General features: G+C 38.2%; 1 protein-coding gene across 2 annotated transcripts in view; it reads left to right on the top strand.

Moving 5' to 3' along the window:
* LOC147826108 (uncharacterized) overlaps positions 1–14,657 on the top strand; it is an 88,162-nt gene extending 73,505 nt beyond the window's left edge. For both annotated transcript variants that reach the window (XM_087183296.1, XM_087183297.1), the window contains 2 exons: positions 11,676–11,806; positions 12,909–14,657. In XM_087183296.1, the coding sequence (XP_087039422.1) occupies positions 11,676–11,806; positions 12,909–12,949 (172 nt within the window). In that variant the 3' untranslated portion in view covers positions 12,950–14,657. The remainder of the gene's footprint in view (positions 1–11,675; positions 11,807–12,908) is intronic.
* Positions 14,658–15,890: the final 1,233 nt, after the last annotated feature.

Here is a 15,890-nt window from a genome sequence, read left to right as displayed (position 1 = left end):
ATCAACTGTTGCTATATTTTGTCTTCTTGGTAATAGTCATTCCAAAATACATGAGTTCATATCTCATTGTGACAGTAATTTGCATTTCCTTAGTGATTAGTAATATTCAATATGTTTTCTTCTAGGAATTGTACAGTTTCAGGCCTTAGCTTTATATGCTTAACCCATTTCTAGTTGATTTTTGTCTGTGTATAAGACGAAGATCCAATTTTTTTCTATGTGGGTATCTAATTTCCCCAGCATAATTTATTACAGAGACCACCTTATCTTCTGTTGTGTATTCTTGATACTTTTATCAAAGATCAGTTAATTGCATATGACTGTACTTATTTACAGTCCTCTATTTTGTTAGTTTATTCGATATTTTCTGTTTATATATTATATTGTTTTAATAAATGTGTATTTGTAACATATTTTGAAGTCTGGAAATATGATGCTTCCAGCTTTGTTTTTCTTGCTCCAAATTGCTTTAGTATATAGTTCATATAAATTTTAGGGTTTTTTTCCTGTAAAAATGTCATTGGGATGGGCTGGGGATTTAGCTCAGTGGTTTTGCTGCTGGCCTCGCAAGTGCAAGGTCCAGAGTTCGATCCCTGGTACCAAAAAAAAAAAATGTCATTGGGTGTTTGTTAAGACTTGCATTGAATTTGTAGTTTGGTTGAGTAATATGGACTTTTAAACAATAACAGTTTTAACTAATACATACTTTCTTCTATCTTCCACAGCTCTTTAAAATTCAATTATTTTCTCCTTAATTGCAGTAGTATTATTTCTCAGTAAGTGTCTGATTAAGGAAAGTTATTTCATACACGTGAGCTTCAGATTCCTTGTTCACAAAATATAAATCAATCTTCTCCTATCTATGTCTTAATCAAGGAATAACCTCATTTAAGAAAAATTAGCAGTAGGGCCGGGGGATTTAGCTCAGTGGTACTGGCGCCTGACTGGCAAGTGCAAGGTCCTGAGTTGGATCCCTGGCACTGGAAAAAAAAAGAATAATAACTAGTGACATATATTATGAGACTTTAGTTTTCTGTTTACATCAGGCATGAAGCAAAGAAGTTCTAAGTAATCATATTTCCTGAGCACAAATCCTCGCAAAAGATTTAGGAACTACTTCAGTGCGTGAATCCTGGGTATAGTTTAGATTCTGAAAGCTAGGTTGTCTGGAGTATGTTATTAGTTTATTAGATGAAAGGGTGGCTATCAGAAGTGAAGACTGTTGTATAAAGTCTAGTTGGTTTAATCAGCACGTTGTGATAGGAAGGCTCCACTCCATTTAAATCTATATCAACCAAAATGAAACAGTGTGAAAACACTGAGCTAATGTTTAAACCTTGCAACGCGGCCCTATATCCTGGGTGCTCACCCACTTTTCATTCCTTGTACTAAACTTTGTTAGGGAACATTTAAATCTCTTAAGGAAAGTGTTTCACGGACAATAAGGGATGAGAAAGGAGAATCATCATTCACCATTTTCTTCTCCTGTCCCCAGTATTATCCATATGACAGCTCAATAAATCTCAGCGATGACCTTATGGCTGAGGGTACCTAACCTCCCTGCTTCTTCCTGAAAGACTCAGCTAGCCAATGTTATATCACAGATTTGAATTTAGATTTTCTACCAGCAAAGTCCTATCGTCTCTGCATGCATGGCTACTTCACTAAAAACAAGGGCCTTTGCGATGTTACCAATTTGTAGAAAAGACATCCCAAGAGATTGAGTATAAAATGAATGCCAGAGGAAAAGAAATAATACTGAAGAATTCAGGGTTTGTGGGAAGAACAAAGATGATGTTGAGTGATCCAGTCTTAGCTATTGAAGCTGGATCGGGAGCTGGGAAGAGAATAATAAAAGGTCCCTTCCATTCCTTGAGGCAGCCTCCCATTAATAATCCAGGGCCTTTACAGTATCTGCAATTTTCTCTTCTTTCTCTCTGCATCATGAGAAGCAGAGGAAAAACACATTTTTGAATATAGAGCTCCCTTAGTTCTTTAGGCCATACACATATTTCACTTCTTAAAAGGTGCCGACAAGCAGCGAGATTCATTTTATAGCAAGTATCCCATAAATTTATTTGCTTGTTAATGCAGTTTTCCCAGTTTATGTTTTTGCTAACTAGGAACATCAAAATGTCAATCTGTCCTCAGGGGTGTATCAACCTCATGATCTGAACTTGGTAACAAGATTAGAGTATGGATTCTTAAGAGTGTGTGCTGCCAAGAAAACCAAGACATGCTGGAATCTTAATAACATCGAATCAAGAGAATCAGAGAAAAGTCTTAATATCAAAGAATAGGGATTGTAGAATCATAGACTAATAGACAGTAAGAGCAGGATGAAACCTTGGAATTTATCCTCTCTTGTTCTTTTTTTTTAATTGAATTTTTAAAAATTTTGCATAGCCTTGCCTTCTTTTTACACATCATTATACTGAAAAATAGATGGATTGGAAGACTGTTCTTTTGGTAATATAATAATGGGCACTGTAAGCCACTGGACAATGGAAAGATGAAAAGGGGCTAGGTAAAGTGAAGTAATTCAATTTGCCATTGAAAGTTACTTGGGACAAAATAAGAACATGAACATTAAGATTATTCTACCACTATCACTGTAGCAAGGCTTGCTTTGTTGTCGTGTGTGTGTGCGTGCGTGTGTGTGTGTGTGTGTGTGTGTGTATGTTTTATCACCCTGACAAAATTCCTTAGAAAGTTCACTTATAGGGAGGACAAATTCATTTAGGCTCATGGTTTCACAAGTTTCAGTCCATGGTGGCTTAGCTCTGTTGTCTTGGGCCTAGAGTGAGGCAGAGCATCATGGTAGAGAGCAAGTGGCTGAGGAAAATGCTCACTGATATTGGTTTGGAAACAGAGACAACAAGAAAGGGACCAGGTTCTGATATCCTCTTCAAGGTCATGCTCCAATGACCTAAATGCCGTCCATTAGTTTTCCCATACCCACCTTTTAAAGCTTGTATACTTCTCTAGGGCCAGGGATTTAGCTCAGTGGTTCTGCCACCTGCCTCTCAAGTGCAAGGACCCGAGTTCCATCCTTGGTACCAAAAAAAAAAAAAAAAGCTTGTACGCTTCCCAATAGTGCCAGCCATTGATGACCAAGCCTTCAAAACATGGCTTTTGGAGACACTTATGACCCAAACACAATAGTGTGTTTTCCCTTCTTGTCCTCCACCACCTCCCCCTCCACTTCCTTTTGGGCCCCTTTCACCACCTCCTACTTCTTTCCTTTTTTCTGCCTAAAGGCCCTTGCATTTTGGGGGGAATCATCCCTCAACAATTCTCTGACGATGCAGTCTAGGGGGGGAATGATCAAATCCCTTGTCTCCAACATGACCCTTGTCTTATTCCATCTCCCCTGCCCTGGTTCATGAATAAGCCTAGACACGATGTGGTCAAGTGAAAGTGAACACTGCACTTCGATAAAACACATAGAAAGGAAGGGCTCTCTTTTCCTTTAAAGTGCTAATCTGGTAAGATGGAAGCTTGATGTGGTAGTGACTTCCTGACCTTTTTGTGTGTGTGTGTGTGTGACCATTTTTAAATAAATGCCTGATAGAGAAAGAAACTGTCAGAAAAATAGAACCAAGATTCTGAGAGACAAAACCATGATGAAGCAAAGATGGAGATTCTCACCTTGCTCAGATTCCTGCAGGGAAGCAGGGCACTGTGGCACCTTTAGTAATTAAAAATCCTCTGTAGAGTTGATGAATTGCACATATTCAAAAGGATGTGACTGTAAGTTAAACCTGCAACTACCTTGTAACACATCCATTGGAGTCCTAGGTATTATACCAAAGAAATGAAAGCATTTACCCATACCTAACTTGTATGAAAATGTTTGTAGGACCTTTAATTTTAATGGTCCCAAACTGGAAACAAAACAAATGTTTATCAACTGATGAGTGGATTAAAATATTATGTAGTTTAATAAAATAGGATAGTACTCAGTAATTTAAAAAGAATAAACTATGTATGTGTTGTATAATTCCACTAGAAAAACTCCTAGAAAATGCAATCTGATTAATCCTGGTACAAATAAGTTCAATGACTGCTTAAAGACAGAGGTGAAGATGAAGGGTTGAGGAGGGATTATCAAAGGGTACTAAACTTTGGGAAACGATGGTAGGCTTACTTTCCTGACTGTGGGGTGATGATTGTGGTAATGCCTTTGTAAAAATACATCAAATTGTATGATTTAAATATGTAGTTTATAGTATGCCAATTAAGTTGCAAAAAATAAAAAACTTAAAAGCAAGACAGGTAGAACCTCTCTGAGCCTGGGTCCCTGGCTAGAGCAGAGGAGCCCCCCCGCCCCGACCACCACCACCAAGAGCTGACTCATTCTGTATATGAATCTAATCCCAATAATGGCTCATAATCTTCCCAAAATTCAGTCATTTAAATATTTACCACTTATTGTCCCATTTATTGGTCTTTGAAATGGATGCAACTTGGCTGGGATATACTAGACTCCAGGATACAGAGAAGAGGTCAGGTTTTGATCTGTTCCATGTATCTGTTATTCTTAGAAAGGATACCTACACAATGAGCTCTGCCAGCGATATGGCAGTCTGGGGACAGGTGGATGGGCAAAATCTACCTGGGACTTATTATTTTCCTGGCAAATCAGAGAAGTGTGCAAACCAAAGCCAGACTGGATAAGCAGTGTATTGCCTCTGCTGATGTGATGCTTGCCAATATTTGTCTGGCCAAAGTAAGTCATAATTAAACCCACCTTCAAAGGGATGGAGAGTAAATTCAGTCATTGTGGATGGAGAATGAATGTGAATATTTGTTGAACAGTAATTTAAGCAATCACAGATACGTGCCACAATCCAACAAGCAAATCTTTGCATGTTTGAACACTAAGGTTTTTAGAAGGTGCCTTGTTGTAACACATGAATTCTTGCCCATCCTAAAGATAACAATAAATGTGTGCCAGAAACTTCAGTTTTTTCAGAAGATAAATTTTATTTACTTAACCTTTTTTATGAATTGCTTTCTTTAGGTAAAAACACCCTTGCTAATATATCATTAGAAACTAGAACAGCTAAGAGCAGAGTCCAATTAAACAAATGAGATGTATCATTTATTGAGTACTCCTATGTGCTGGTCATATCACATTAGTTACTTCATTCAAGCTTTGTCACCAGGTGGTAAGGTTAACATTATACAATCTTCTTTTGTTGAAGAGGAATGTTTCAAGAAAAAGATAGGATTGAAAAGCGAACCCAGATCTGTCAAGAGCAGGGCCTATATTCTTTCCAATTTACTATGTTTTGCTCATGAGATAATCAACAAAACATGGCACCAAAGGTATTTGTGACATTTCTCTGTCTTCAGACAAAGGTGTAGCTAATTTCTCTATTGAGAGACTAACATCTATTTTTGTAGTTTTTCAATGATCTCCCACAATTTCTTTGCACTGCTCTTGTCATTGCTTAACTAAACTTAGATCTAAAAATCCTTCTTCAGTCTAGAGAGTGTACCATGCACCAAGAAAACAATGGATGTGCTTTTGAAAAGTTTGGCTTGGAGCTCTTGACCTGTCATTTAGTGTCTGAATAACCATGTCAGCATTCAATGTCTGTTTCTTCCTTAACTAAGTGAACAAACTTGTATCTTCTGCCTGCCTGATTTAACAGTTAAATATGATAAAACAAAAGCAGTTTATATACTATAATGTGGTTTGAAATATTATGCAGAATTAGTGGAGTCATAATACAGTTTCTGACAATGAGTTAGAAGAGCTAACCTCTCTTGATAGAATTTTAGTTGTTATGACAGGTGGTGGTAGTGAAATTCATGGCCAGAGGAGATTATTCTTGCCAAGTAGCTCTTAATTTAGACCTTGGAGAGAAAAGCTGTCTATGTCTTCATATAAAACAGTAACCATTGCCACATCTGGTAGACCTCAGCTCTTTAATTGCTGAGGGTTTTCCCCAGCAATCTGCAGTCCACTCCATGATCATCAAAAGATCTACCAGCATTGGCTGTGATTCTTTTTCCTTTCTACTAAGAAGTCTTTATTAACTCCTCAGCCTCTGCAGGGCCCTGGAGGCCAGATAGGTGATTAATGGCCTCTGAATTATGATCTAACCAGAAAAGCTCTTGGTGGAAATTTATACTCAGTGTGGTAAGCGAGAATTCTTTCAACCAAGGTACTCGAAATTCATTACACAATTTAATTGTAAAGAGTAGTAGTTAATGAGAGCACAGGGGAAGACAGTGCAGTGAGATCTGAGAGTCTAGGCTGAAAGCCAGTGCTCTTACTAGTGAAGTTACATCTGGGAGACATCAATCACATAGTGGACAAATTGCAACATTGGAATTAGGTTTTCAACATTTTATATTTTAGATAGGTAGAAACTAGGGACACAAAACAAGTAACAGGCTGACAAGGAGGAGGATGAGGAGCATGAGGATGATGAAATAAGAATTTCCCCTTTTTAGTAGCTTGTAGGAATCAAGCTCTAAGTAAGAAACTTCGTTAGTGTCAAAGCTAGTTTGAAACATTATATTGTGAAGTTAGATATTATCAACTATATTCTACAAATGAGAAAATTGAAGTGGTGGAAGAGCAATTGACTAGTTCAAGATCACATAGCCTGTCTCAGTTCTAGGACTGTAAATGAAATCTATCTGAATTTCAAACTCTGTGCTCCTCCTAGTATGTCACTTGATATTTCCTCCACCATTACTCTTTTCTTCAGTCTCTACTGTAGTGTTTACTGTAGGCCAGGCACTCATTACTCACTCCCATGAGGAAGCTGAGGATTGGTGTGGGGAACATATTTAAGGCCTTGTGCCAAGAAGTAGACAAAACTGGGCTTCAAACCCAGATCTTTCTGATTCCATAGATATTTGTCTTAGCTGCTACAATACATACCTGCAGCTTCCACTAATTAACAACTTTGTTCATAATGTCCAATTATGATTCCAGCCCCAAGTTTTAAGGTATACAAAGCTATCGATAGAGACTGGGACTTGGTCAGAGAAGTTAGCCAGTTTGAAGATAGTAAGATGAGATTAAATTCGGTTAAGGGAATATTATAAAAAAGTGTTCTTGTATCTGCTATCATGGAATCAATATATCCAATCTGTTCACATGAAGATGCCTTATTTTGGTTACTGGCATGATATTTATCCATCCAAAGAATCAGTAGGGATTACAAATTCAAAATTTAAGAGTCATTCTACCTTGGGAAAAGCCTGGGTTTGATGAAACCACATTGTCCAAGGTGATGGGAATATCAGGTGAGCCAGCCTGCCAAGATGCAGCAAAACTTCTGAGTGTCCTTGAGTAAACAAATTGTAAAGATAAAGTAGCATTTTTACTTGTATATAAAAGGAAGCTAATGAGTGTCTTTTGCATGATTGCTGTAAAGGGACTCAACCAGCCATTCTCATTTGCTATTTCTTGTTTCAATAAAGTTTTATTTAATTTCATTTGCAGAGAATTTGCTGTTGGGAGAGGGAAATTGTTCTGACTGATGCCAGGTGGCTGGCAGGAGCTTTTGCTGTCAGCATTGGCCTCTGTGCTGACTAGAATCTGAGTGTGTTTTTCAGCCTTCCCAGTTACTTCTGCCTGACTCCTCGTATACCTGCAATTTTCTTTCCTTTTAATTGCAATTCCTTCTTTACTAAATAGAAAATAGAATCTTCTTCTCATTCAATAATTATTTGTAGAATACATTTGATGAGTCAGCGTTTGATGAGCTGTAAATATCAGAGGTACCAGAGTTACAATGCAGACAAGCGTCCTTGTGTCCATGAGTGACTGATGCCCATGAACATCAGTGTGTATTTGCTCAGGGAAAGCATGTGTTATAAGAGTGGGAAAGCAATTTTGAAATCTTCCTCAACATAGAGAAAAACATGTCTGAAGTTTCTCATGTGTAAAAGATGTTGGATTACTCAAGAAGAAGCGACAAAGTGTGGCTTGGGTGGAGTGGGTAAAGAAGAGCACTGAGCTATGAATCTGGAGAAGGAAACTAGATCCAAAAATCATGGGGGGCCTTGCAGGCTGTATCTGATGTATGAGAGCCAGCATGCTGCTATGGGATGACAAACAACAACAAAATAAAATATTAAAAATTTGTGGAATACTTCTCTGGCAGGGCAAATTAAATTCTTTTGGAAAGCTGTTTGGATCCTAACAGAATACCTAAATCTGTACCATTTTATGTATACATTATATATACTGTTCATTCTCTAGCATCTGTAAATCATAGAGAATGGTGGCAAGTGGTGCACTTTAGGATTCTTGATTGTTCAGATTTAATCTCTACCCAGCCAGTGCCCAGTAGAGCACTAAGCAAAGTATATTCACAGAGGACATAGAAGGGAATGTAGTACACTTTTGACGTCTATTCAAACCTGAGGGCAATTCCATGGTGAGCTAAGCTAGATGGGCGACTATTGTTACCCATACTGATATGTCACTACTGTGATGAGAACATGCAATTCCAAGGAGAAAATCAAGGAAAGACACATCAAAGATAATGAATTTTCTCTCTAAGGCTAAAAGCTTAGCTGATCTACTTTGTCCACGTGTGGAATTTCCTTTTCTCTACATGCTTTCTACTTTGGTGAGGGTTGCACAATTTTAACTATAAACCTTTTTAATGAAAAATTACACCAAAAGTTGAAGGGAGAAGAAATAGAGTAAAGGAGAGAAGAGAAAGAGAGAAAGATAGGTTCAGACAGAGAGGAGAGAGGGTAGAGGAGGAGGAGGAAGGGGGTAGGAAGGGTGAGAGGAAGGGAGAGAGAGAGAGAGAGAGAGAGAGAGAGAGAGAGAGAGAGAGAGAGAGAGAGAGAGAGAAATTTTCTCTCAGGATGACAAAGAAAGATACTTACCTTGGACCTTCAAGGAAGAAGCTAATAATACAGAATCCCTTGTAAGCACTTCTGATCCTTTAAAACTTAGTCTAACTTTCTCTTTTGGTCAACCCATTACATTAAAAAAAAATTAAAATTTCCGATTTTAGTATCATCAAAGGCGAAACCAGGTAAGACCTCTTTAGAAATAGTATTGCTATTTGAATGCATCACTAACTACTAAAATGGGGTAGCAGGTGCTTTCAAGAAGCCCCAGGGTCCCAGATTTACAAAATGCTGGAAGGAGTCCTGCCCCTGTCTTCATTTTACAGATGAATATATTTGTAAGACAGAATAACTGAACTAGAACCCAGCTGCTTTAGATTCTTTGGACAGGGTTGTTTCGTTACCCCTCCTTTCAAGACAGGCTAGACAGAAGGCATGAGTCATAGTGTTGGGAGTTTTTCCAAATGGTTATTAGCTGGCCCAAGCTATTTCAGTATGGAACTGCTTACCTGGTGATAAATGCTGTCTCTAGTGTTCATGGCACTTATTACCTGGTGCATATGAGCAAGGACAGTGAATTATGGCTATGCTATGTTTCTGGCTTGGGTAAGGGAAGAGCAATGACTAGTGTAAGGCCTGAGATTTGTGCTTTTGGCTGTGGCCAATAACGACTATTTCTGTGTTCTATACCCATCCTGATATATCCACATTTCCCTCTGGCTTACTTTTTCTACTCTTTGCCTATTCGCTCTTTCTCCCCCCCCCCCAAATGTCCAACCTGACTTAATCATCCTGCTCAAACTTGTGTCAGGAAAGATAAAGGAAGAAGGAGGAAAAAAGACATCATTTAAGTATCTTTAATATAATAGGAACTGGACTAAGTACTCTCATGCTTCTTTTTCCATTTTAGCTGCATAATCATGCCGAAAGGGGTAATTTATCCCCATTTACAAATGAAAGAACTTGCCCAATGTTCACAGACTTGTTAGGTAACAATGTTGGAATTCAAATGCAGGTCCATCTGACTCCCAAGTGTAATCTCTCCATGTATCCTTATTTGTATCATCCTTCTCCATCTGCCCAGGAGATCTTCCTTATCCCGGCTCTATATAACAGCATATTCACTTAATAAACACTTAGCTCATATTACATGCTAGAAATTAAAGAATCAAAAATACTTAAACCAGTAGAGGGAATGGGGAAAAAATAAGAACCAAGATACATCATGTACAGGTACAAGTACCCAATGATAAATGTACATGTATTGTATACCCAAAATGTACCAATAAAAGAATTTAAGCAAAAAAAAAATTAAAAAAGATACTTAAATCAGAGTGCCCACCCTGAAGCAGCTCACATCCAGTGTGTGCATGTGTGTTTGGGGCCTGAGGCTGATAAAGAATGCACATTAGAAAACACATCATAAGACAGAATATTTATTCATTCATTTATTCATTCTTTCAGCAAATGTTTATTAAATACCTATTCTGTGCCAGGCATTATTCTGTGCCAGCATTTATCAATCCTGGCTGCATATTAGAATAACCTAGTGCACTTTTTAAAAAATACTGTTCCCAAGCTCATCCAAGTATTTCTGTTTAAATGTCATGGGGTGGAATCCTGGCATCGGGATGATTTAAAAACCTCCTACCGAATGGTTGCATGAAGTTCTTGTTGAAAAACATCCTTTCAGGCTCTAGGGATGCAGGAGTGAAAAATTAGAAGAAGAGATGCTGAGGGTATTCAAAGGATATGCATCCCCCTTATTTTAATGGAAGATGTGACAGTAAGAGAAAAAAAATATATGAGACTGGATGGCTGGATTACACATACATCATCTTGAACCTTAAATTTAAGACAATTTGAATGACTTGAAGGAGAAGAATGACAAAGACTGTAATATTGTTGCATCCTACATTTCTGTAATCTGGGGTGAGAAGAGGGATTTCCCACTCTAAGAAGTTTTACCAGACAGACTGATGCATGTGTTTACTCTGTGCTACACTAGAAGCCACAGGTATAGACATGGATTAGAAAAGTCCCTGTCCTCAAGGAACTTCTAGTTTATTGTGGATGCTGTGGACAGAGAAGGAAGGGCCACGAAGGTAGAGATCTAGTGCAGTAAGAAAGGCTATGTTAGGTGGTGTAGGGTGATGTCAGAATATTCCATCTCTGGTAGAGAGCATATCATGGGCACTTCTGCACAATTCTATAGGAAAATGGACAGGAGGACAAGTTGAATAAGGATTATATAGGTACAGGGGATGGGATTTGCAAAACAGAGAAGAGGAAACAGGGCTGATCCTCTTTCTTCAAGCTGTTCAATCTGGTTTGAGCACAAACACTAGAAGAAAGGAATGTAGAGATTCACAGTTAGAAAGGGTAATGAGGCATGAGAAGTATTGTAGGTCACATGACAAGGACTGCATTATTTTGAAAGCAATGTTTTGAAGGGCTAAAGAAGAAAATGGCTATTCTTATTAGCACCAGAAATTTATTCTGTATTTAAGGATGCTCTTCAGAAGAAGCTGAAGCCTTAAGTCTAGGTGGAAGAGTTTACAGGGGTGATGGGAAACTGGGGAAACCTCGTCAGGTAAAGTGTGGGCCAGAAGACATTGCTTTGGTGGTCATTGCTTTAGAGACTTTGACCTCTCAGTTTTGGGGCTCCAGAAACTCTAAAAGGTAGTGGGATTCCAGAGAAAGAAACAGTGTCATAAATTTGTGTAGGAAAAGAGAAAGAACGTATGTGCACTTGCCCTGTCTCCATGATGCTTTAAGTGTGCCTGTGTGAACATTTAACCTTGCTGACCTTTGTGTTCTAATCCATAAAGTGGAGCCATGACAGATGCATTGGCTTCCTTAAAGCTTTGGGAGGATCATACCACGTGGAAGCAATTTATAGATTCTAAAGAACTTTGCAATTGGACATCATATTCTGGATTTACTGAAGTGATCTCAGACCGTAAGTGCTATCTATGTGGGTCTCAGAGAGGGATGGGGCTTTGGCAGATTATTTTTCTGGGATAAATGTAATAATTCCCTGTGTGAGCTTTTCCTGTACTACCAAATCCAGTCTCAAAATATCCTCATAGTCTTTATGTCCCCCACCCCCAATTTTGCAGCCACATCCATTTCTGATTACAGTTATAATTTGAGTGGGGAAATGACTCTTGGAAGCTACAAGACTGCTGTCAGCAGATGGGGGAGGGATTGAGGGGAGGGTGGGAGCCTGCTATACTCCTTGTTCTGCTTGGGATTCTGAATGAATATGAAAGGTAAGCAGAAGCCCAATTAGTAACTCTGAACTCTGAACTCACCCCATGTTATCTCTGCAAACACACTCCCTCTTCCATGCAAAAGAGAGCAGGCTTCCTGACAAGCTTTTGCAGGGAAGGATGCAGACACAGAGGAAAGAGAGAATGAAGCAACTCGTGGCTCTTTCAGCCTCCTCCAGCATGTCTAATTTGGAGGTTTTTGTGATGATTTGGTACTTTTTACATCTGAGAGCATAGAGGAGATAATTATTCTGAGCACGTTCATGGTCTTTTTCATTAAGTACCTACTAGGCACTACACAGTCATTCATTTCATAGACTAAGTCTATGAAATGTTATTGCCCTGTTTATAAATAAGGAGACTGAGGTTCAGAACAGTGAAGTAGGTACCCAGCTACTAAGTAGAAGGTCAGAGATCAGACACTTCTCATGTCTTAACATTTAAATTATTTTTTTTCAATTTTCATTTTTTACTGGTACAAGTGTGCAGTACAAATGATTACATTTCTTGCAGAGAGTTGGTACATGTACATAACATATTTAAAATATTTTAACCCCCTTCCCTTCTTCCTGTTTCTTTCTACCTCTTCGTCCCCTTCCCAAGTGCAAATTATTTATCTCTATATTATCTATGTTTTATGGTGCTCTTTATTTCTGTTTTGGGTTTCTCATACAAGAGAAATCATGTGATATGTAAGCTTGTGTGTTTAATTTATTTCACTTAACATTATGGTGGCAAGGTGCTTCCATTTTCCTACAAATGACTCAAGTTTATCCTTCTTTATGGTAGAGTACTACTCCACTGTGTATAAATCCTACACCTTGAAATAACTTCAAGAATCAACAAATGGAATCATATAAAATTGAAAAACTTCTTTACAGCGGAGGAAACAACTCAGAGAGTGAGGAGACAACCTACAGAATGGGAAAAAAATTTTGACAGCTATTCCACTGGTAGGGGACTAATATGTACAATATAGAAATAACTCAAAAAAATTAAGACTCCCTGAAGAATAACAGACACAATCAAAAAATGAGTAACCTAAATGAGTAGCCACTTCTCAGAAGAACCAATAAATACATGAAGAAATGCTCAGTGTCACAACTATTAAAAAATGCAAATTAAACCACACTGAGATTTCATCTGACCCCAGAAAAAATGGCCATCATCAAGAATCAAACAATAACAAATATTGGCAAGCCTGAGGAGGAAATGGAACCTTTCTACATTGTTGGTGGGAATGAAAACCAGTACAATCATTTTGGAAATCAGTATGGAGATTCTTCAAAAAAATAGAAATTTCATTTTACCCAGCTATTCTCCTTCCAGGTATCTTCCTGAAAGTTTTGAAGACATCATATTACAGTGATATATGTTTATCCATGTACATAGCAGCAAAAATCCTCATAGTTTACTCTTGGAAGCAGCCAATATGCCCATCAACAGATGCATGGATAAACATTTTCTATTCTTTCCATTAACGTGAGATGACCATTATTACTCTGTCCATTGCCGATTGGATTAATTTTGATTAGCAGCTCTATTTCCCCCTTTTCCATGTCTCTATTTGAGAGGAATATACTACTTATTCATTGAAGGGTGACTTACGACAGTAGAAGGTGAGTAGAAATGGTAAGCAGAGGTTTGAACAGAAGCTTTTTATTATTCATTAATTTTATTGGTACATTTAGGTATGCAATACAATGACATTCATCATTAGGAATTTGGACCTTTACATGATTTATCTTGTTCTTACTTTTGACCCATTCCCCTCCCTTCCCTTCAATCCCTCCACCTCTCCCTATTTACAAAAACATTGTTTGTGTTTTTTTCCTTATCTCATATTTATTCCTTTCTCTTCTTTCCTTCCCCTTACTTCTCCACCTTCCCCTTCCCCTTTGGACCTTTTCGTCCTATTTCACATTATTCATTATACATTTTGCTCCTTATTTACAATTTCAGTTTAAGTGAAATAAATAGTACACAGATGTGTAAATATCAAATAGTTTCTCTGGTGTGAAAAGAAGCTTTGGGATTTTGAGTCCACCTTATCATATCACCCTTTCTTTACCATTAGACTATCAAGGTCCAAGATTAAGGCAGGGGCAGCCCAGCCTTGGTTTCAAAGTGTAAACAATACAGGAGTTTATAAAGCTTTAGTAAGTGCTCAGCTGCATACTGGCAAAGCTGAAATTTGAAGTTAGATTTGTCCTAATCCAAATCACATGAACTTGGCCCTTACATTGCAGTTCCTTTTTAGTCCTGATTTCATATCATTTTTCTGAATTTTGCAGTAACTTCTTTAAAACCACAGTAAATAGCTATTTTTAAAGAAATGGAATATGGATAGGTTCTAGTAAGGAAGGGAATAGGACAAAGGCAGCGTATTGTTCAGCTTTCCTGTTGCTGGGACCAAATATACAACACTTACAACTAAAAGAAAAGGTTAATTTAGATCATGGTTTCATAGGATTCAGTCTATGTCTGGTTGGTGTGATAGTTAACTGTTTTGTCAACTTGAGTAAGAAGTGCTGGACTGATTGGATTAACATGGTTCTGGGTGTGACAGCATGGATTTACTGAAGATGAAAGACCCACCAAGAGTGGTCCCAATCAACAGTCTTGTAGCCTGAATGAAATAGGAAGGGGCAAGAGGAAAGAAGGCTCACTTCTGTTTCTTCAGAGGAACTCCAGTCTCTCACTTCACCTTGGATGTCTGTCTCCTGACTTGCAGCACAAACTCTTCAGCCCCCTGATACAGACTCACACAAGACTCTATAGGGAGCTTCAGGACTTTGATTTTTGACTGGCTCCTTTGGAACTCTAGTGCACAGACACCCCTTTTGCATTCTTCTGCCTCTGACCCAGTAGGTGGCCATTGTAAGCCTATGTTGTAAAGATAGATAGATAGATGATAGATAGATAGATAGATAGATGACCAAAAACACACACATACTTCAGAAAAAGAAAAATAGTATGATGTTTTCTCAACAGATGGTGTTACCCTTATATGGGGGACCCTAGAGGATGTTGTATATCACAGAAAACCCATTACACTGCCGATCCTTAGAGGAGAAATTGAAAATGCATGTGTAGCAATCTGAATGACCACAGTTACCTAAGCAGCAGTTCGCCGTACGAATAAATATCTTCAAGGTAATCATCACCACTTTGAGCACCTCTTGTAATTGTAGAGGACAAAGGTAACTTGTATGAGGCCTCAATAAACTTAGTATTAAAATATTTATACAAGATTTTTTCCTGATATGTGTACACATTTTTTTTGGTGGGCTCTGTACATATCTTATATTAAATCCATTTTCCTGGTGAGCACTGACTAATACAGCTGGCTTCAAAGCAGAAATATCCTAACAGAAAGTGGTAATGGAGCAAAGCTACTGGTTCATGCCAGCCAGAAAGCAAAGAGGGGAATACTAGTGTGAGAGACCAGATCACAGCTCCAGAACCCACACCAACACATCCAGAAATTTATTTGTCTAATCCCCTGGGAAGCTCCTAAGTCAACCAAGGTGACTGTCTTAATTGTCACATCCATCTCCCTGACAACTTGATATTAAACAGATCTTTTTAAATAGCAGGTAATCTCCAAATAAATATGTTATAATTCTGCCTAATATGATACTACTACACCATGTACAAGCAAAACACAACAATCTATTCCCCAAAGTCTCAACAGTCTCAAGATTGCTAAAACATCCCAGTCAAAATCTCCTCTGAGACTCAAGGCAAACTCTTAGCTGTGGATCTCTA

The sequence above is a fragment of the Heterocephalus glaber genome, unplaced genomic scaffold (assembly GCF_053883595.1).
Source record: "Heterocephalus glaber isolate CG9 unplaced genomic scaffold, H.glaber_assembly_v1.0 deba00001479, whole genome shotgun sequence".
NCBI lineage: Eukaryota > Metazoa > Chordata > Mammalia > Rodentia > Bathyergidae > Heterocephalus > Heterocephalus glaber.
Note: the sequence above shows the minus strand (reverse complement) of the source record. Positions and strands in the feature narration are given on the sequence as shown.